Source organism: Mus caroli, unplaced genomic scaffold (assembly GCF_978045245.1).
Source record: "Mus caroli unplaced genomic scaffold, Mus_caroli_1 scaffold_19, whole genome shotgun sequence".
NCBI classification, from domain to species: Eukaryota; Metazoa; Chordata; class Mammalia; order Rodentia; family Muridae; genus Mus; species Mus caroli.
Genome location: NW_028227274.1, coordinates 64,106,023 through 64,127,981, shown reverse-complemented (window position 1 = coordinate 64,127,981; position 21,959 = coordinate 64,106,023). Strand labels below are relative to the sequence as shown.

Genomic DNA, 21,959 nt, shown 5'->3' with positions numbered 1-21,959 from the left:
TTCATTTGTTTATCAGATTACACTTGAATGAATAAAAAGTCCTGCTCTTTGAAGAGCTTGTCTCCCTCAGATGCATCATAGTAAGCTAGGAACTTTATTTGTGAAGCTAGCTACTGTGACTGTAGCATGTGGGCTGTGCCATGCCCCCTCCTACAGGCCAGGCCCAAACCCATGGCCCAGTGTCTGAAGTTCTGCTGACCCCATGTTCTGTAGGAGCCACTGCCTCCAGCAGCAGAGACTGGGCAGACTCCAATCAAAGACCACAAAAGGAAGCCATCTTTACTGGTGAATCATTTATTTAGATAAGACAAAAACATCCCCACCTGGTTTCTCTTTATACAGAAAGTGGAACATTTCAAATATATTAGCTTTTCTCTTTTTCAACAGAATTTACTTCGGTCTGGTCCCAGGAACTGCTTCTCATGTTAGGATTCACGTTTTAGTAACACATATGCACCCATCACAGCCAAAAGAGCATACTGTAAAGAAAGCACAGTGAGAAAGCATTGCGAGGTCAACAAATGAACTCGGGCTTATAAATGTATTCAGATGAAGCCTGCTCAATGCTAGACTGAGAACAGGCTCAAAAGATGACCTCTCTCCCCCCGGCCTTGTTCTCTAAATTAGCCGTTCAATGCACACTGAATAAAGACCCAAAAATATACTGATGACTGGGGATCAAATACCTGGCAGACACGGCTAATGTGGTGCTTACTCCTTTGTACATTCCCTACTGCCTGCTTAAAAATAGAAATGCCATTTCTACTGAAGTTGGTTGATAAATATGACCAGGCTTTTGCTTCAGATTATGCTAAAATTTTTCCATAATAATCAACAACTTTGTAAACACCGTTTCAGAACCCGGCTAATGTGAAAGGTAAAAGAAGCTGTTTTAAATAACTAATTTAAATATTAATAAGTTAGGTTGTTAAGTTAATTTATAGGCCATTACAAATGCTCCACAGAAAATCGATGGCAAAACAGTTTATGATGACTCCCTATGTACAACTGCGCAGGTCAAAGCTCCGATATTTAAAACTTAAGTAAACATACACACACAGAAATTCCTACCTTGAATTTTGGATAGTCATTCATTATGATGGTGACCATGCCAACATAAGGTAAGAACCTAAAATGTAGGAATGGAAAGCACAAAATATAACCTTTGTTTACTGTATGTTGACACAACACTTACTGCTCGACACCTCAGGACACCAGTCTTCCTAGGGCACAGCATTGCCCAAGGTCAGGGCTCACTCCTTTCTCAAGGCTTGTCAGCGAAGTATACGAACAAACACTAAAGGCTGGGCAGTTTTAAGTGGGTGCATGGTTTTTGAGCAGCAAAGCTATCTAGCTGTACTTGGTACCCTTGAAATAACTAGTTGAACCATTTGCTCAAGTACGATAAGCAACTTTCAAAAACCTAAGTTGGTTTTGTTTTTAGGAAGAAAGTATTTTCAGGTGGCCTATATAAAAACAGCTCCCAGAAAAAGCTTCAACAATAAACGCATAAGATTTGCACGACCCGAAATGAAACCAGACAACAAATAAAGCACACAGAAAATTGGCCAGAACTTAAACAATTGTCATGATTTTCATGTCAGTGCTTTTCAAGTTAACAAATGAGTTCCCTGAGGAATGAACACAAATGTGCACCCTTAACAGACTCAGATACGACCACTGGTCCCAGAGAGGACAGTTCAGAGCGAGTGATTAGCCGCAGGGTCAGCATCAATGTGTAAATGGTGAGCGCCAGCAGCATTATCTATGCTAATGAGAAGCAGGTGCCATGTGCACAGTGGCTTCTGTCTCCCTCCCGTCAGAGGCCTCCACAGGCACTAGAAATACAGGACTGGCTTGCCTCCCTGCAGACACTCGAGTGGGAGTGCAGTCGAGGGGAGAGGGTGAAGGCTTGGTGTCACCATGTGTCACCCATGTGTGAAGCCCACGTGTCACCACCCGATTAATAAAGATAACCTTACACACAGGAGCTATCTGCCCTGCTGCGTGTGGCTGAGACAGGTGACGTTTCTAACAGGAGTCTTAAACTCTATGACTAGCATTTATGAACTAGCCACTGAGGGAGGAAAACATCTCCTTTGCTAAGTTTTTAAATGAGGATACATTCTGCGCGGTGTCAATCATAATTAATCCTTGAAATAATCATTCATTTAAAAATTTTCCATAAAGCTTTCTAGTTATGAGAGGCAAACAGAAAATAATCCAAAGGTAGATTACAAAAAGTCTTCCGAGATGGTTGCATATGAAATTATGGGTGCCAACCAAACAGCATTTAGCCATTAAAAGGGTAAAAATGTAGATTTGACACACAAAAAGCTACCTCTACTTACTGCTGGATATAAAGACTCCGTCCTTCCAGCTACAACTGTGTGTTATGTGTGCACATGGCTATCAGTAGAGTGTCCAGACGTCACTGAAATGTTAAGCAGAGGCCATCTCTGGGAGGGTTTCTAGCCATTGGTGTTTAAACCCCCCAATAACTAATCTTTAGGTGAAGGTGTGTTTTAGAACAGAATTAAACACAGTGTATAGGTAATATATTCTAGTTCAGTTATAGCTTTTAGATCCTTGGATATCATTAAGTTTTCATTTAAAAGATAGTATTTATTTTATATGTACAGGTGTTTGGCCTGTTTGTATGTCTGTGCCAGTGTTCACAGTGCCAGAAGAGGCCAGAAGAGGGCATCAGATCCACAGGACTGAAGTTGCCGCGTAAGTGCTAGGAATCGAACCTGGGTCCCCTGGGAAAGCAGCCAGTGTTCTAAACAGTGTTTTGTTGAAGACAGCAGGGTCTCACTGCTTAGCCCAGGCTTAGATTTAACTGGTCTCAAAGCACAGTCTGGACCTGCTTACAGCACTTCTGATGTGTCATGTGACAAACGACTCTATTCTCTTACAAGCGCCTTCATCTTTTAGAGTTTTCCTGGTTTCTGAACCTTCTGATTAGTACAAGTTCACACTCACCCTCGAGCTCTTCCTACCACGTCCTTCTTCTCCAGCCAGTTCTGGCCTTCTTTGTACAAGCCTCTATCATCAACTTCATTATTATCTCCTTTAGTCAGAAACTTGATGTCACCATTATCTCTGGAAAGCAAAATGACATCCTCTCAGAAATCATTTTCAGGACAGCATCATTAAAAACGTATTAGTTTAACCCAGACATTACAGCCAGACACAAGCATTTAGAAAGCAGTTGAGGAAGGCTTGACCTCTCTTTGGACTAAGTTGATTGCTTACAGATAACCACCCCGCTGAAGCACAGATCTAATGACAATTTCTTAGACTGAAAACTCCAAAACACTCAAGTAACCCTGGCAACCAAAACACAAAGCAACCCCAGGCAATGGGAAGGCAACGACTGGTACACAGCATCGCTCCTCACTCAGGCATCCTCTGTAAAAACAGAGCTAATCCTTAACTTGGTTTTTAATCAAAAAATAAGAGTATCAGTGTCACTCATTAATGGGCAGGATCATGGGAATAGGTCCTGTCCAGGTTCACAGCACTCCAGAACGAAAGAGGCAGTGAACTTACGCCTCAGTTGCTTCCCTCAAGTCTGACTCGGTCAAAAATCAGGCGGGGCTGAATGAATGACCTGCGCTGCTCTCATCCTTTCTCAGTTGTCAGGGGAAAGTCTGGTAGGATGGAGCTTACTCTTCCTCAGTCTCCACAGGAACTGGTATGGATAAGGCACTGTGGCCATGCTTTGTGACTGCCCTCGGGCTTACCAAGTGCAGAACTGCCAATTCTTCACTTCCTTCACCACTATGAGCATGATGCAAAGTCCCATTTTCAGGGAAATAGTCATCAATGGCATAAGACAGATATAGTCAGCTGGCAGGTGGGACTTACCAGGACAGTCACTTGTGAAGGTGGCACCGAGAACACAAACAGAGCTCAGAAGCTCTACAGAGTTATGAAGAGGGGATCTTTCAGAGAAGGGGAATCTTTCAGGCCCCCTTAGAATGGGGCTCGAAGCCTGCAAGCATCGGAACCCGTGTCTAAAGGAGCAGGTTGCTCTGCGCTTGTGTAGACTCCAGAGGGCAGCACCCTCTGTCACAGTTTATGGAAGTTACAGCACAAAGCCACCACAGCCTCAGCTCTGAACACATCGCCTTGCTTAGAAACAACTTTCAGAGGTGAAAGCTGCGTGTCAGGCCCTCCCTGCGGCTTGCTCAGGAGGCTGGCAAGCAGAGGGCACGTGAACACTCAACAGTGCCTGTTTGTGAGCAGTGTGTACAGAATCTGGATTAGTGTAAAAGCCAGTGTAATAAGGTGAGTGTTTTAAGTAGACCTGGGAACAGGGAAAGGCCTGAGTGTCCTATACCAGGAATCAAACCCTCAGTCCCTCCTCATCCTTCTCCCTCCTCCAACCCATGGTAAAAAATCCACCCTCTTTTAAAAGACAGATCTACAGATCCAAATTTAATTGTATAAAACTGTGGACACAAAATGCTATTATAAAAGCTACACAAAGATAAGGGTACACACTGAATATATAAAATGTAAAGGCCCCACTCTCACATGGAAGCTTTCTGGATCTGAGCTAGAATTTAAAGTTTTTGTTCCAAAAACCAGACATTATTAAGGTCTTGCATCATCACTGCTACCTAAGGGGAAGGCAAGTCTGGCTGTCAGGGAAGGACTAGTGCAGGACATGTTATGGAAGGAGGTTTTACTCAGTAAGGGCTGAAGTCACTGCTTAAAACGCCCCTTTGGCTAAAGTCACACAGAGAACAGCTAGCTTTATCATATGTCAGAAGGAGATCCTGGTTTCAGAGCAGTCAGTCTGGGGTTAGAGGGACTCTTTGAGACTCCTCTGAACAGTTACGATAACCGACCCCTTGCTCTTGCGCAGCAGTCTGGGTTTGTTTTCATTTGGCTTTCTTACACATTTTAGTAAACATTATCTCCCTTACCCCTCATAATCACCCTGTGAGTTATCGTGAGTAAAAAAATACTGTCAACTCCTGGTTTCCAGACCAAGTCAGGTCACTGGTGCCAAGGAGAGCAAGTCTGGCTCTGTGACTTCTCACTGATCTTTAACAGCATCTAGCAAACTTTACAGTACCAAAGTGAAAGCAAGTAAGACTTCTTTACTTTTCATGAACCTTGATTACTCTGTGAACTATCGGAATGTCTCTTCCTTCAACCTTAAAAACAACTATTTCACCAGCTCTGATGGGGTCCTCCCGGAAATTTGTGAGGAACAGCAGATCTCCCCTGTGGAAGGCCGGCTCCATACTGCCACTGCAAAGAAACACAGTCAGAGTCAGTGGGTCCCAGGATCCATCGGGTGGTACAAGCAAACTCCTAGCCACCCTTGAGTCCATGTTGGCAAAGGCACTGCACACAGACCTGGAGGGCTTCCCTCCAGCTCAGATGAGGACATGGCTGGTGAGGCTTATGCCTGGAAAAGCACCAGGGGCTCCCTCTCTCAGCCCGTCCCTCCACCGTCTCCTTCTCACTCCTTGAACAATGTACTGCACTGGAGCTGAAGCAAGAACAGTGTCCGCTCTGAGGTAAACGCTGCCTACTTATGGCCTTAAAAAAAAGAAGGCCTGCGTCCACAGATGCATTTCATTCGGAGCTGCGCACTGTTAGTTCTGGTTAACATCTAGAGCCATCTCTTCGCTTCATGGCACAGCCTTAGCACCCACAATGCTGCAGGATGCTTTCAAGGGAAGAAAACAAATGAAGAGAGTTAGCTAGCAGGCCCTGTCATGAAGCATGCTGACAGCTGGGATAAAATCTGAACCCAGGTCTTGCCTCTTACAGCGGCAACTTTTTGACCATGTTCTACAGGAGCCCAATGCCAACAAGTATTATTGGTGTAGAAGATGGATAAGGAAATCTTCACGGTAATAGTTCAAATCTATGCCAAAATCTCTGATGTATTCGAAGTAAACAGCAAGCTATGGGGACTTGAAAGCTAAAATGTAATACATAGGAAAGGAATAAGAGTTACAAAGTCGACTGCGTGGGAGCTCGGAACCAAAGGTGAGCTGGTAATATCTGTTTATCAGGAAGGAGGAAGGAGCAGGCTGAAGCTCTGGGGCCTTTCAGTTCTGGTACTGCACCAGCTTCCCAGCAGGCAGAAGGCAGGAAAGAGATGTGTGGCTAAGTTGGCCTATCGCTAAGCATGTGCAAGGGCTCTGTGTTACAGTGAACCCCGAATTCTGAGTGCAGGATCAGACCTGGCATGCTAACCAGGAAAGCTGACTGAGAAGGGGAATGGGCTGATGACAGAACTAAGTTCAAACAAGTTTGGTCCCCAAAATGGGCCCCTACTGTGCCCCCTCTTAAGATGAGCTGCGCCTCCGACTTTATTCTCTTGTACAGAACAACAGCTAAAATGCCTGTTTCTCCATTGATGGCTTCATCTTCGTTCCTTCAGTGAATTTCCCAAAGCCACCAGTCTGGGAATCAGTGTCAGAAAACTCTTGTGACAACAGACTGCGGTGACAAAAGATAATCCTCCAAAAGTCCCAGGGCTGAGAGGGGGCACCGAAATCCGGCAACTCTCCAAGTCCAGTAGCATCAACTTGTAGGTCTCTTCTATCATGGCTGGGAACCCCCAAGCAACTGAGGGACTTTACCAGCTCATGACTTAAATCAGACTGCTTTAAAACTATAAAGGATTGTTTAAGTCCCTGGGTATTGCAATTTCATAGAAATGCCTGTGTACGCATGTGTGATGAGAAGGGAGCCTAGTGATCTTAGATCCAGGGTTGTTCTACCAAAGGTAATCTTGAAGCGTTCATGATAATCTCAGTGTGCCTTGGACTGTGCATGAGCGGGCACACCCAGGTCTGGGACACACCCAGATCCTCTCCCTCTTGCATTGAAGATGGGACCCAATGCCTTACACATGCTCCAACTACACTACAAATACACTCTGCCAGTGACATACATCCCTAGGTCTTCTTCCAAAAAGCGTGTTTGTTTGTTTGTTTGTTTGTTTTCTTCCTTCCCTCCTGTTCCCTTGCTCAGGATAAAACTCAGGCCCTTGAATGTGCTCTGCACTTGATTTACCATAGAATGACATCCCAAGCCTTCAAAACAAAATCATTTCCTCAAACAGCGTCTGAGCACTATACCCACCTACATGCAAAAGTGGAGTTACTGCAATTGAAGCAGGATCATGGTGTCCAGGACCCAGGAGCCTGGTGCCCTCCTCATTCCTAATGCACCACAGGATTCCAGGACACTCCTGAAGTGTGTCTGTCTGTGTGTGTGTCTCTCTCTCTTACACACACACACACACACACACACACACACACACACACTCCTCTGTGAACTACACGTCCTCAGACATCTACATTTATGGAAACTGCAAGGCCACCCCTTGGTTAGTCTCACAAAGGTAGCTGGGGAAATGCAGACACAGCTGCAGCCTCGTGATCTGTCGGCAGAGCCCAGTACAAGGAAAGGCACTAGTTTGGAAATAGCAAAAGCCCTGCACTGTGGCTTTGGCTCCTGGACTGGTCAGCTATGACTCTGATCAAGTGACTACAATAGCTCCCCTTCTGCCCCCATACAACAAAGAGGCTCTATTGCTACCAACAATGGGACTTCATGATGTCAGACACACCGGACAAAGCACCCTGGTGCACCTGCTGGCTCCAAGCAGGCTCATTTGGCTTCAAATGGACTGAAGGTTTCTCCCTGAATAACTTATGGTTGCATGAAGTTGACAATATCCACTCTGCTAAAGCAGATACAGTTTCATAAGCACAACAGGAGGTAGTGGCCATTGACATCTCGTGACACTTGCCGGGCACTGGAGGGACACCCCCCCCCATCTACTAGGTATGGCTTAACATTTTAAATTAGTTAGGTATAAAGGCCAATTTGTGTACAGATGACATTATCTCACTTTGCTGGACTGTTGTCCTAGAACACTAAAAGCACCAGCATCTACAAGCTCTGAAATGGTGGTTCTCAACCTGTGGGTCACAACACATTTGGGGGTCCAACAAACCCTTCATACGGGTCACCTAAGACCATCGGGAAAACAGATATATACATTATGATTCTTAACAGTAACAAAATTACAGTTATGGAATAGCAACAAAAGTAATTCTATGGTTGGGGGTCACCACAATATGAGGAACTGTATTAAAGGGTGGAAGCATTAGGAAGGCTGAGAGCCACTGCTCTAAAACAGCATTTAAAAAGACAGCATTTTTCAATTAACGAAACACTCTCGAGAGCCATCAATAAAGAGTCTCGAATAGTTTATCCAATGACAGTCTTAACCTCATGGCTGTCACACCAGGCACCCTTCCTCCTGGATCTCAGGGGAAAGCAGGATGAGGGCTGGGATCAGGACCTACCTGAGTACCACCACGATGGGACTCTCGCTGCCCGTGAGAACAATCAGGCCTTTCCAGATCATGAGCGCAGAAGACACGATCATGGCAAAGTTTAAAACCTGGTAGTAGAGCTGGAACAAAAACAGGTCAAACCCAAAGTGAAAACTGATGGCCAAATAGTCAATACTCACACGGTAAGGCTCGGAGATGCTTACATAACTTAAACAAGATGTGATTCTAGGGCAGGTAGTCTTTCAACTTTTATCCACAGGGTATGCCTTCCAAATATCACCTCACAGTCAGTGAGAAAAAGAGGAGGAAGCACCTATCTGTGGGATTGATCAGCCATGACTGCTACAGCCTCTTTGCCCTCAAATACCCCTGTATAACAAGGGGGTTGTGGGGCTTAATGACCCCAGAAATGCTGCATCCAGCATTTTGAGCATCCTAAATTCCTGCTTGCTGTCTCTCAAATATGAACTGGGGATTTTCCCCAACAAAGCTAGTCATAGCTCTGGGGTTCCCCAGCACTTCAAAACCTAAGCGTTTCCCTTCCAGAATTCAGCCACTGGCAGCTTCCATTCCAGCCTTGTACAGATGCAGCTTAGCATCAGCTTAGTATCAGCTAGTTGTCAGCCCCATGCTCTCACCCTGGAACTCTGATACATCTAAAGTAACTTCACCTACACTGCACGCTAGCCCACAACTAAAGGTGACCTCAAATGGAAGCTAAACAGTACTGTAGGGCTTAACCAGTAGGCCTCTGCAAACAAAACAAAACAACACTTACCTGTTAAAAGTTTAGAAACAAAGCATTAAAATGCCTGGATGTTTAAATGATCAATAATACATTAAATGAAGAAGAAGAAGAAGAAGAAGAAGAAGAAGAAGAAGAAGAAGAAGAAGAAGAAGAAGAAGAAGAAGAAGAAGAAGAAGAAGAAGAAGAAGAAGAAGAGAAGAGGAGGAGGAGGAAGAGGAGGAGGAGGAGGAGGAGGAGGAGGAGGAAATATTTGGTTAAGAACACAAGTAGAGGAGTCCCAGAAGCCAACAGACGTGGCTGCTGTTAGCGGTGAGTAAGGTTCTGAGCTTTCCAGCCCTACCTCAGAAATTCCCTCCAACCCACAGGGCTCACCTGGCTCCTTTGCTGCTGCACATGTGCACATGTGCGGAGAGACAGACTCCCTTGCCTCGGCTGCCTGCTATACCTGCCAATCCCTGGGGACTAAAGGGAAAATCAGCACAGATAGACATCCCAACTCCCTTCCAACAGCACCTAGGGAGTCTGAAGTTACCTTTGTTAACACTACCCAAGAGATGAATTCTTCAGGTCCTGCCCTTCCTTCCCACAAGGCAAGAAGGCACCTGCCTTTGGTACCTATCTGCCTCTGCCTTCCTCCCCTAAGCCCTGCCTTTGGCACCTATCTGCCTTTGCCTTCCTCCCCTAAGCCCTGCAATTGTCAGGATAATTTGCAGAACCACATGAACTCTGCTCCAGCAACCTTCGTCCCTTCCCCTGGACCATCTATCCTGGAATGGAAACTACTCCAAGGCCATGTGGTCCCTTCTCCCCTGCCTCATATCCTTTAGATGTCTGGAGAAGCTGACAGGCGAGGGCAGCACTTTCAGGAACTTTCAGGACATTTGCCCCTCACCTTAGCTTCTAATCCCCTGGCAGGCAGCATTCGCACAGTATTGTGTCCACACCTTCCACAGGTCTGGCAGCCTTTACTCCACATACTTCCTATTTATCTTTTTAGTCTTCCATCTGGGAGAAGAAACCCCAGTCAGTGGAGTGGGTAGGACTGGGGAGGAGTGGGGACCTCACACATCTCAACTTTCAGACAAAGAAGATGTACTTCAGCCTGTCCTCTTTTCTCTCCATCCCTAAAGGTATCTGCTACAACTGAGTCTCAAAGGATTCCATGTCACTGGGTAGCATCTTTCCAGAGCTTCCCTGGAGTCTCTCAGCATTTCTACTTCTCAGGCTACTTCAGTTACCATTTTTAACTCTGTCTTCCAGCTTCTAGAACCTGGGTAATCTTGTTTCCTTGCCTGGACTCCCTATCTTGAAATAGTTGGTGACTAAACATCTTTTAGTGTGTTTCAGAAGTAAAATTAGCCTAGTTAGAGCCCACCTTAAGTATCTATCAGCCTTGCACACTTCCTTTTGGAGTTTGGAACAGGAGCCAGATCATGTACCTCCTCGAATATTCAATATTTAACTGAAACAGACTAGACTGGTTTTGATTTTTGGTGTTCTAGCACAGTAGGGTGTCCTGTATACACTGAGATGACAAGGTATTTAAAGCTCCACTACAGACAACTGATAAATGTTTGAGGTGACAATGATGCTAATCACTGTGTTTGATCATTATACAATGTAAACATGACTGAAACTTCACACTGTATCCCATAAAGCTACACAGTAAAATAAGTGTAAATTTTTCATATACATCAAAGTACCGTTTTTCAAAATACACTTGGCCTGCAGAAATGCAGCCAAGGACAGTCAGGGACACCTAGCAGGGAAGTGCTGGGTGGCTTAACAGGGTCCTGACATCTGAGCATGTATCATCCTTCACAGCTGTAGCTTTCAGACACATACTGCAATCATTTGGCAGGCCCGAGAAGTGCATTTCAAACAAGCTCCCAGGTGACACTGAAGCTGCTGGCTTGTGACCACAATTCAAGGGCCATTGTGTTCTGCTGCACACTGGAATCACACGGGAATGCTCAGGAAAGCAGTTCAACTGAATCCATGGCAGGAAACACCAGCATCCATGTTCCCTGGACCTTAGCTGAGAGATTCTGGTGGGTGGGTGGGGGAATGAGTGGGTCGGAGCTGGCCACCGTCCCACACCTTTCCCATCCAGTCAGCTTAAGACACTCCACCATGAACTCTTCCTCCATGGTATGCCTCCCTCCACGTTTGACATCCCTTCTCCTCCACACCAAAGGTCTCAAAGGAGCCACTGCTCCAGGTAGAAACTCCATCCACTCTCTGGATACCTTATCCTCCTGACAGTTCCTCCTCCCCCACCTGAACCTCCAAACGCTGCCATCAGTACCATCAGGCTAACTCTTCCCAGTGCTGGAATTCAGTGAATCTTTAAAGGTAACCGAAATGCTTCAAGTCACAGCTGACTTTACCTTTTCTAATAGCCAAAGTAATCTCATTGCTATAAGTCTCATCAAAGTCATTAACAGAGCCCCACTGGGTAAGAGCCTCCTACAGGTCTTCTAATCCACTCCACACTTAGGCTTGCTTTCAGTGTCATCTGGCCACCTCTGTGCTATGCATAACCCCTTCAGCTGCTGCCTGCTCTCTCAATATGGCCTCAGATGCCCTGCCTGACAGATACCCCACTCTCCAGCTTTGCCTAGTGAAACTCACCATGCCCAGCCACACGTATAGCATCTATCAGTTCTTCAAACAGTACATGTGCCTTTCTTCAAGCCCTTCACCCAGTGGCTTGCTCTGCCCAGAAAGTTCCTTCCCTAGACTCTTGGCATATCCAAAAGTCACTGGTTCTCAAGTCCCTCTTTTAACACCAGTGCCCATGGGAAGCCTTCCCCGACGTGGGAAACAAAGAGTCACCAAACTTTCTATTTAAAGGGCCGGATAGTAAATAGTTTAGGTTTATAAGCCACAGAGTAATGATCAAAGCCACTTAGCCCTGCTGTTGGATTGGGAAAGTAGCCACAGACAACATCTAAAAGGATTTGCACGGCTATGTGCCAAGAGAATTTTATAAAAGCTGGCAGAGCACTGGAGCTTGCCAGTCTCTGCCGCAGGGCAGCTCGCCTTCCCGCTTCCTGTTCTCTGCAGCCCGCGTCTCCTCGCAGCATCTACCACCACCAGCCATGCACACACTCACTCACTTGTCTTCACACTAGACTGTGAATTTCACAGTGGCAGAGATCATTCCACACCTTGTTCAGAACTGCATTCTCGATATTCAACACAGGTCTGGCAACAGTCAGCATTACATTTGTTAAATAATGACGAATGACTTTAACACACACTGAACGCCAACAAACCAGCTATAAGGAAACCAGCGTGCCAACAGCAGGTAAGACTTTAAAGCTCTAATTTTCCAGTGAGAAAATATAAGCAGCGAGTGAACATTTGGAAGGCTCAACTCCATAATCCTCTCACCTTCCCAGGAAACTTAAAGTTTCAGTTTCTTCAATGCTAAGACCCAGGAATAGAACCAAAGGTTACACTGTGTAAGAATACAAGTTGCTGTAAGCACCCTCAACTGACATTAATATCAACAGATTACTATCAGCCCAGGGTTCCTGTTCCAAGAATTCATCAGAAACAGCGACAGATAGGAAATTGGGAGTCCACAGATATTTATACTAGTCTTATTTCCAATAATGAGGAAAAGGTAGAAAATGGCAGATTACACTCCACTATTTCAAATAGCGAGTAAACAACTTTAGTATCAAATATTAAGCATGTTGAGTGAGAAGATGTCAACTGCAAGAAGACCTTTGGCAAACTATAAGCACAGGAGGTGGTCCAAAGGTGATCTTAGGATAGCATAGTTACAAGTCATATTCTCTCTCTCTCTCTCTCTCTCTCTCTCTCTCTCTCTCTCTCTCTCTCTCTCTCGTGTGTGTGTGTGTGTGTGTGTGTGTGTGTGTGTGTGTGTGTGTGTGATGATGATGATAATGGACCACACAGGGTCATAGGGAGTGGCACTATTAAGAAAGCTGAGGCTTTGTTGGAGCAGGTGTGATCTTGTTGGAGGAAGTATGTCACAGGCGGGGGGAGGGGGGAGCACAGGGCTTTGAGGTTTTGAATGCTCAAGCCAGGCCCAGTGGCACTCTCTCTTCCTGCTGCCTACCAATCCAGATGTGGAATTCTTGGCTACCTCTCCAGCACTATGTCTGCCTGAGTGCTGCCATGCTTCCAGCCATAAAACTGTAAAGCAGCCCAAGTAAATATTTATAAATAGAGTTGCTATGGTCATGGTGTCTTTTCACAGCAATAAGAACCCTAACTAAGACACCATCCATCTTGATTTTTTTTTTGAGACAAGGTTGTTTACTAGCCTGGGGTAGGCTGACTTGAGCTTCAGGGATCTGCCTAGTATCTACTTCCCCAGCCCTAAAATTAAAACACACTGGCTCTTTTTTTTTTTTTTTTTTCCCCCATGGATTTCTGGAGAACGGGGGTGGAACCCAGTAAAGCTGGCAGTTTCCAGACGGAGCCATCTTTTCAGGCCCAAGCTTTGATTTTCTTCCTGTGCTGGCTAGTTTTATGTCAACTTGACACAGGCTGGAGTGTCATTAGGAAGGAAGGAACATCGATTGAGAAAGTACTTCCATCAGACTGGCCTGTGGGCAAGCCTGTGGTGAATTTTCCTCATTGATGATCGATGTGGGGGAGGTGACCCAGCTCACTATGGGTAGTGCTACCCTTAGGAGGGTGGTCCTGGGTGGTTTAAAAGAAGGAGGCTGAGAAAGTCAGCAGCAGCAAGCCAGTACACAGGATCCCTCCATGGTTCCCGCTTCCGAGTGTCTACCCTGTCTTCCTGTACGATGCACTACAAGTTGTGAGATGAGATAAACCCTTTCCCTCCTCAAGCTGCTTTGGATCAAGGTGTTGCATCACAACAAAAGAAACACTAAAGCAATTCTTCAAAATCCCTACGGTGAGCATGGGACTGATTCCAGAATCTTATATGTGACCATTAAAGCAATCACTTTGAGGAGCAGTAAGACCTGGAAATGCATTGAGATGATGTAACAAAGGAAATGCCAATATTAGTACCTGGTGGAAAGAGGGGACTTGAAGCGATCATAATTTTCAACTGAAAGGAGGACCTAAAAAGAAGTTTAAAGTAACCTTGGTGTTTTGATGCTGTATATCACTCTCTAGTTGGCGGCGTGAACCTGAAAGAGTGGGACCTAAAAATGAGACGAACTAAAGTCCCATGTAATAGCCAACTTTACTCAGAGCATCAGGCAATTTATATTCCAGGGTTAAAGAGAATCATGTAAGTAATGTGTTCTATCACAGGGCCAAGTCCAATGTTGCAGAAGCAGAAAGACACATGAATAAGAACAGCTGAAGTAAAGTCACTCCTATCTGCTGCACCTGGGCAGAGCATAACAATACCAGCACAAGTCTGTGTTTCGAAAAAAAAAAAAACCACCGAGGTCACAAGACGCTTGTCTTGTTGGAGTTTTCTCACAAGCACTCAGAATTCTCACACAACTCCATCCTTGGAACTGTTCCAACGTGGTGCAGTCGATATGAAAGTAGAAAAAGAACTACGATTCGATACTCAAGCCACATGCCATGTTTATCTACTTGGCTATCGTATCCATTTTCTCATTAGGAAGCATGATCACAGTATTCCCAGAAGAGCAAAAACGAAATAAAACAATGAAAAAAAGAGATTCTACAGCAGATGTCATTCGCTACCAACCCTCTCCACCTGCTCTGCTTGACTTAGAGGGCAGTGTGTGAAAACAACGGCTGTTTCATTATCGACTACAGATCTGGTTGGGAAAGTCCCAAACCGTAATTTTTAAATGAGGACTGCTAATTTTTTTTTAAATAGGTTTTCAGACCACCAGTCTCTCTTGCCAAAAACCAAGTTACAGGCTCTTACCACTTATTGAATAAAACTCTTGAGTTAAAAACACATTTTCCAGCCGGGCTTGGTGGCGCACGTCTTTAATCCCAGCACTTGGGAGGCAGAGGCAGGCAGATTTCTGAGTTCGAGGCCAGCCTGGTCTACAAAGTGAATTCCAGGACAACCAGGGCTATACAGAAAAACCCTGTCTCTAAAAAAAACAAAAAACAAAAACAAACAAAAAACAACAACAACAAACAAAAGCAAAGAAACAAACAAAAACCACATTTTCCAGTCTGATTCTCTGTGCTTGAAAACAAATCATTGTGAGGTAAGAGTCAATTCCTTAATAACACTTCCCTTTGATATGGGCTAAAGAGGAAGCCAAACACACAAAAACCTAACAACTGGCAGGACTGCCCACGGGCCATACTTCTGAAACCCTACCTTTAAAATGTCCACAAACCTGAGTGCAGGTTTGGCAACCAGGAAATGTAATTTTAACCAAACTACAGACAGGCTGGACTCCTTCCAAATATACCCTGATCACATTAGCATGGCGCTTTGTGTTGTTCCTCATTTTGGCTCATCAAATAACGGCCCCAAGTGAGCTTTAAAGTAAGCCCACACCCAGTCACTGAAATCAGCAAGCTCCAAGGAGTTTTAAGCAACCATTTCGGGCCAGATACTCTGGCCACAGAGCAGCAAAAACACCATTCACTGTATTACTTCCTCTTTTCCTCACTGCAGAGACAAAGAGCCCTTGTCTTGCATGTGGCTCTTATTTAGTAAGTGGTGGCAGTAGAGGAAGGGGGTCCTGCTTCAAAGCCTGACAAGGCATCACAGGATCCGGTTATGAGAGGAAAAGAATAAGAAGCAAGCAAGCAAAAAAATAAAAAAAGGACAAAAGGATTTTCTTTCCAACCATAAAAAAGGCAGGGCAGAAATTGAGCTTCTATATTTTAATTGGTAGACCAGCAGAACAAGCCACACAACAAGCTACTGACCCAAGTGACGCAATGGGCGGACCATGTGAGGGACTGACACACACGCACCTGCTAGTTAGCCATGGCGGCCATTAGTAACCAGGACCAAACATTTAAAAACTTTATCCAATAATCTAAATTTAAAATGAAGCTGTACTTCCGGTGAACAGTGTCTACAAGCAGGGGGCATTCTTCTTTGCTGTTCCAGGCCAAGTGATATGCCCTACTAAACCTCTTCTTAACCACACAGACCACGGAAGTTCATCAACACAGCTGGCCACAGCCAGATCTTAATCATTTCAAGAAATTCAAATCACCAAACTGTCCCATATGGCTGCCTGTTTCTGAAATTCTACAGAAAAAAAAAGGGGGGGGGAGGGGGATGTGGGGCAATAAATAGAAGAAGAGGGGAAGAGAGGAAAAGAAGATGAGAAAGACAAAGGAGGTAGGCTGAGGGAGGGAGGGGGAGATATATGCTCTCATTCCCAAAGTTCCCATATCTACATAGTGGAACAACTATCTCTAGGTGCCATCCAGATCATGAAAACACCATGTTCAAAAACATTCAAACCCTCTTCAAGAAAGACCTTACTTTTCTAACCGCAGTGTGTCATCATTGGTAAAAGAAGAATGGCTATCTGTCAAGAAACTACAGTCCCTAGAAGCTTACCCGATCATACTTTTCCGGGACGATGGAGGAAATGATGGTGCACAGTAAGGAGGGCGGGGGAGAAACTTTGCCTCAGCGGGCTTCTTACAGAGCAGTGAAAAATGAAGCCAGGCTGTCCAGGGACCCCCTAGCCCTAATGGCCTTCTCTACAGACAGTGCTGCAAGAAGGGTGGATTCGGAAAGTTAGAGGAAACTTTTGAAATCCTTTTATGAATGTTAATTCGGTCTATGATGACTGGGCACCACCTAGGATGCAGGAACAACACTGAGTCCCAATGAACGCAACAAGAAAACCAGCTCCCCCACCTCCCCCCCAACTCAGAAGAAACCCCTTTGGGAGGTCTCCATGAACAGCTCCACAGTAAGAAAGTTCTTCCCTTCCCCTCGGTCAGCCTCTTAGCCACTTGCAACAGTGCGCAGCCAGGCCTTTGGAGCGCCACAGGGAAAGCTGCTCCCTCTACAGTGAGTGGCCCTCAAAACGCGCAGACAGCTGTCACTCGCGCTCCAGTCATCTCCCTTCACTTCCGCAAGCGCATATGACATCCATTGCGCTCCCCTTCCCGCACCCCCTCCCCAATTTCCTCTTGTCCATGCAGGAAGGCAATCACTTGCCCACACGTGGGTCTGGGAAGATCTGAACCTAGGGCCTCTGGGTGACTGGGAGCTCTGGTCACATGGAACTGTCCTTGCCCTACAGAGCTTCACCAGGGAAGCCCCAACTCCTGCAGCCGCAGCAGGTCCCGGTGCACAGGACGCGCCCCCCACCAGAGCCTCTGTTACCTGTCGTTTGTTCATCTTCCTCAGGTCCCCAAAGATGTCCAGGCTGGACGTGGGGAGATGCGTCCCCACGGCGCCCGCACGAACCATGGCGGGGTCTCTGGGGGCCCAGGCGGCCGGCCGGCTCTGTCTGTCACACTCAGCTGCGGAGCACCGGCCGGCCCCGCCCACCAGCCCGCATCCTGGAGGCCACGTGACCATGGTCTTGCGTGGGCTTCTGGGAATTGTAGTCTCGTGGGGTCGCCTCCCCCACAGGACCTGGAGAAACCGAGAGAAGAAGAACTACAACTTCCAGAATGCTTCGAGCAAAGAGCCTCGGCCAGTGAAGACCCAGGGCTCCTGGGAAGCGTGGCGAGCGGGCTGTGAAGCCTCAGCTGACCCTTCTAGGAAATTGTAAGGTAGCTGGTGAGCCTCGTGTCTAGGTAGAAACTCGAGGAAGTGACTGCTTAAGAAGAACAGAACTCTAAGACTCTGGTCAGGCGCCAGCCGGACACCTAAAGCACCCTCGCTTTCACCTAGCCGTGTATCTCAGCCATTGGATGACTGCAGCTAGGGAAGGCGGGGCTTCTGCCCTGCAGGCGGAGTGTGAGGAATCGGGGCGGGGCCTAAAGATGGGCGTGCTGGGTGGGTGGGGCCTGTGAAGGGCGGGAGTTTTGAAACTGAGGTTCTGCACAGTGAAAGAGTAGCTCTTGAAACAATTGCAATGGAGCAATCTGTGAGCCGAGGCGACTATAGATGTTAATCAAAGCGGATAGTCACCGAATGAGTAAGTAACCATCTTATTATATACATGATGAAGGACAGGCCCAGAAAGGGTGTGTGCCATAGCCATGGTTAAGTTGTGGAGTATAGAATAGACCTCAAATTCCAAGTCCAGAATTTCCACAGTTCTGAGCCTAGGTTATCTCAGATTTACTCATTCACTCACTTGCTTATCCTTTGTTTTACCAAACAGCTACAATGGGCCTGGTGGTACTCTAGGTATCTGAGAAACATTGATAAAGAAAACAAGCAAAGACAGTTGCCCTGTTAAAACTTAGGTTCTACTGCGGTAGATATAGCTAAACTATACAGAATCTGCATTTTGACCTCAAGATGCAACATCATCTCAAAGTGTTCTAGCAGATAGGAAAGCTATGAAAACGACCAAGCATCAAATGAAGGCAGGCTTTTAGGACACTGGGAGAAACTGTAGCTTCATGTTTGCCCTGCTTGGGCCTTTTAGAGTCCTTCACATAGTAGGACCTCAGATTACCATGCAACCCGAGCTCCCTATCAGGGACTGTTTAATGTCCCATGTGGTCCTTAGCTTGGATGGATACAGCAGCTAAGTGTCCTGGAGTAGAAATGTTATGTGAGGAACCACATCCAGGCAGCTCCAGAGGGAACAGGTGTCTTGCATGAGCAGATGACTCTGGCTTCTTTAATGAGTGCCTCCTTTCCTTCAGTGCACACCTTCATTTCCCTCCAAGTCCCTCTTTTAAGTGCACCTCTGAAACAAACAAAACAAACAAACAAAAAACAGCTCAGTCAAGATCACTATCTAAAAAGAGACAGCTGGTCAACCATAGCCCCATGTAGACATCCGAGAGGAAATTCTTCCCTCTTAGCAGAACTGTAGGTCCCTGGACAGAAGAAATGCCTGAGGCTGACACCTGAGGCTACAGTGATCTGCAGACTGACTGATGAGAATGGGAAGGATCGGGATGGGAAAACTGATAAACAGAGACAAGGTTTGGGGAAAGGCATGTGTTTCCAAAATAGACAAGGTCTCAAATATATGCCTATCCCAAGTGAACAGCTACATCTGTCTCATACCAGAAACATATAACCACAAAACTAAATTATCCATGAATACCAGCCATTTCTCCTCTTGTTCCAGTGCTTGCTCGATATTCCCATAACTTAGGTGGGCACAGTGGAGAGACAGAGGTTATACACTGGCTAACAACATGGGCTTTTCTTCCCTCCATAACAGACCTGAATAACACTACTGGAGATTGCCTAGTCTGAAAACCATAGGGACCAACAATGAGCCCCGATCTGGTGGTTCTCTGGTTGAACTAGGCAGCCACCTACCCTCAGATCAACTATACTGGATATACTATTGTGGACAGAGCAGAGATTTGTGCTCCCAGATATCGTCATATGATCTGCTTATGGATTTGCCTTCCTGTCCCTGATGCTTCTGCCAGCCCCACCACCTGTAGGCTCACGGTGTGCCTTGCTGTCCTGGCTCTCCATACTACATCAGTGTTGCTTCTGATCAAGGGGGTAGATCTAATATAATAGGACATACAGAAACCAGTTCATGCCTGTGCAGAAAACCACTTTTTACTACATGCCCCATCATTCATGAGCAACTGGGCTGAAGATAAAGGCGGATGGAAGGCTGGGTGTGCTGGCACACACCTATCATCAGCACATTCAAGAGGCTGAGGCAGGATTGTAAGTTCAGTGCTAATCTGAGCTACATAGCAAGACCATGGCTCAAAACAAAGTTTTTTGAGAGATTCTACACCAGCATGGAATGTTTACTTGGATGACTGTTGCATGATGCTGTCTGCAGCCTGAAACTATGGCCCAGAAATTAAAATGACTGTCCTTTCTCACCCTTAAACCCAATAATGTACTCTCAGTAGTTTTGCTTCTTGTTCTGATAGCTCAAGCTCCACTGTTTGGAGATCTTGTCCCTCAAAGAGGAATGCTTCCAAAGAGCACACAGAAGATGAAGTAGCCGTCTAGTTCCTGTTGTTCCTTCTACCTCCAAACTAGAACGTATCAAAATGGCTGGAATAATTGGCTCTGATTACCAACAGAAAATCCGGGATTGCTGCTGCATAATGGGACTAAAGATGACTATGTATGAAGGCATCTGGGGTGCCTTTTAATTCGTCTGTGATCAAAAGAAAAGATTAACTGAAATTACAGGGTGTCAATGTCACATTATGGAATGAAGAAGAAGACTCCCTCTTACAGTAGTTTAGGCCAAGAATGAACCCAAATTTGAATTCTCCACTTCTCTTCCTCTGCCTTCCTTCTGGCTGTAGTTTGTGCTCTGTGGCCTGCCTGCTGTTGGCCTTTTGTATGTGTCTGATGCCTGACCCCGTTGACTGACCCTGAAAGCGAGTGTTGCTCTATATTTATTTTTACAGGAATCTTTAACAAGGGAAAAAGTTAACTTTACTGACCCTCAGCTGACCCCGAAGAGCAGTCAAAAGCGCAAACCGATGTTACCAGCCTGTGTCTACAGGTTGCTTCCACCATGTACGGGATATTTCTTGTTTAAGTTTGCTTTCAATCTGTCTGCTGCTTTCAGTAAATGCTTACCACAACCCACACATACAGACACATGTGTGCACCCACACACTGTAAGTGTCCTCATTTGGGAGGAAGTAGGAACAGCCCTCAGGCAAAGCCCAGTTGTGTCTTCTTATTTAGAAGTGCAAGGTTGCCCAATTTTTGTCTAAACGTTCAAGTGTAAACACTCTGAGCCCAAGGAGGTAAACCAGTGACTTGGGCCTGTTATCAGTTTATGTCATCTTTCCAAATCTACTCTTACTTGCCCTGCTGCGTGATAAAGATCTGAGCCCTGGGAACGTTTCTCCTTTGCTAGCTGGCACAGTGCAGCCACCAGCAGAAGGATGAAAGCGATTCCTCTCCTTTTAGTGAGAACTTGTTTAGTTTTTGTTCCTGTGGTATAGAACCAGTGGCAGGCAGAAGTCTGTGTCCTGCTCACACCAGGCAAGTTATAATGGCATAATGATTCCATAGACTGCCTGCACTGAATTTTATCAGTACCGCAACTGGCTTCTTGGTGAGTCACACTGGCACCCCAGTGGGCAGTCTCCTCTCTCTACCTGTCCTGTTTGACAACCTCAGCCCAACACAACCTAGAATCTCCTGGAAGAAAAAAGTCTTAGTTGAGGCATCAAAGATAATCAAGTTTCTGGGCCAAAAGAGATGTCTCAATAGTTGAAAGCACTGGCTGCTTTCGCAGAGGACCTGGGTTCAGTTCCCAGCACATAGTGGTGAACAACCATCTCTAACTCCAGTGTCAGGGAATCTGATGTTCTCTCCTGGCTTCCATGGGCATCCGGCACACACTGTAGTGCTTAGTCATATATGCAGGCAAAACACCCATACACATAAAATAAATCTCAAGAAATAATAGTAAATTTAAGAGAATCGGGTTCGTCTGTTGGTGTGTCTGTGAGAGATTGTCTTGCTGGATAACTGATGCTAGAGGGCCCTGCCTACTGTGGGTGGCACCATTCCTGACAGGTGGTCCTGTCTGTATGTAAAAGCCAGCTGAGCATTAACCTGTAAGTCAGCAAGAAGAATTCCTTCATGACTTCTGCTTCAGATCCTGTCATAACTTTTGCCAATGATGGATTGTGACCTGAAAAAATAAGCCAAATACATCCTTTCCTCCCCTGTTTGCTCTCAGAGTGTTTCATCAGAACAACCCACACCTCTTGAGTTTTCTGCCAGGTAGCAGGCACCACATACCCTCTTGCTACTTGATGGTTTTAAACTGAAACACAATATTATTTATTTCTCCTTTTTTTTCTGTGGGGAAATAGGCACA

At 45.8% G+C, this 21,959-nt stretch overlaps 1 protein-coding gene across 1 annotated transcript; it reads right to left on the bottom strand.

The window, feature by feature from the left end:
* Positions 1-278: 278 nt before the first annotated feature.
* Sec11c (SEC11 homolog C, signal peptidase complex subunit) lies at positions 279-17,562 on the bottom strand. Its single transcript, XM_021150711.3, has 6 exons — positions 17,372-17,562; positions 8,361-8,470; positions 5,122-5,271; positions 2,986-3,105; positions 1,072-1,129; positions 279-479 (listed from the first exon to the last, which is right to left on the bottom strand). The coding sequence occupies exons 1-6, from the start codon at positions 17,456-17,458 to the stop codon at positions 426-428; spliced, it is 579 nt and encodes a 192-aa protein (XP_021006370.1). The 5' UTR covers positions 17,459-17,562; the 3' UTR covers positions 279-425.
* Between the last annotated feature and the right edge of the window lie 4,397 nt (positions 17,563-21,959).

Coding starts and splice junctions, on each gene's coding strand:
- Sec11c (XM_021150711.3), bottom strand. CDS start 17,458: ATGGTTCGTGCGGGCGCCGTGGGGACGCATCTCCCCACGTCCAGCCTG. Junction 8,471..17,371: donor GGAAGATGAACAAACGACAG/GTAACAGAGGCT, acceptor TTTTTGTTCCAG/CTCTACTACCAGGTTTTAAA. Junction 5,272..8,360: donor CCCATCGTGGTGGTACTCAG/GTAGGTCCTGAT, acceptor GTTTCTTTGCAG/TGGCAGTATGGAGCCGGCCT.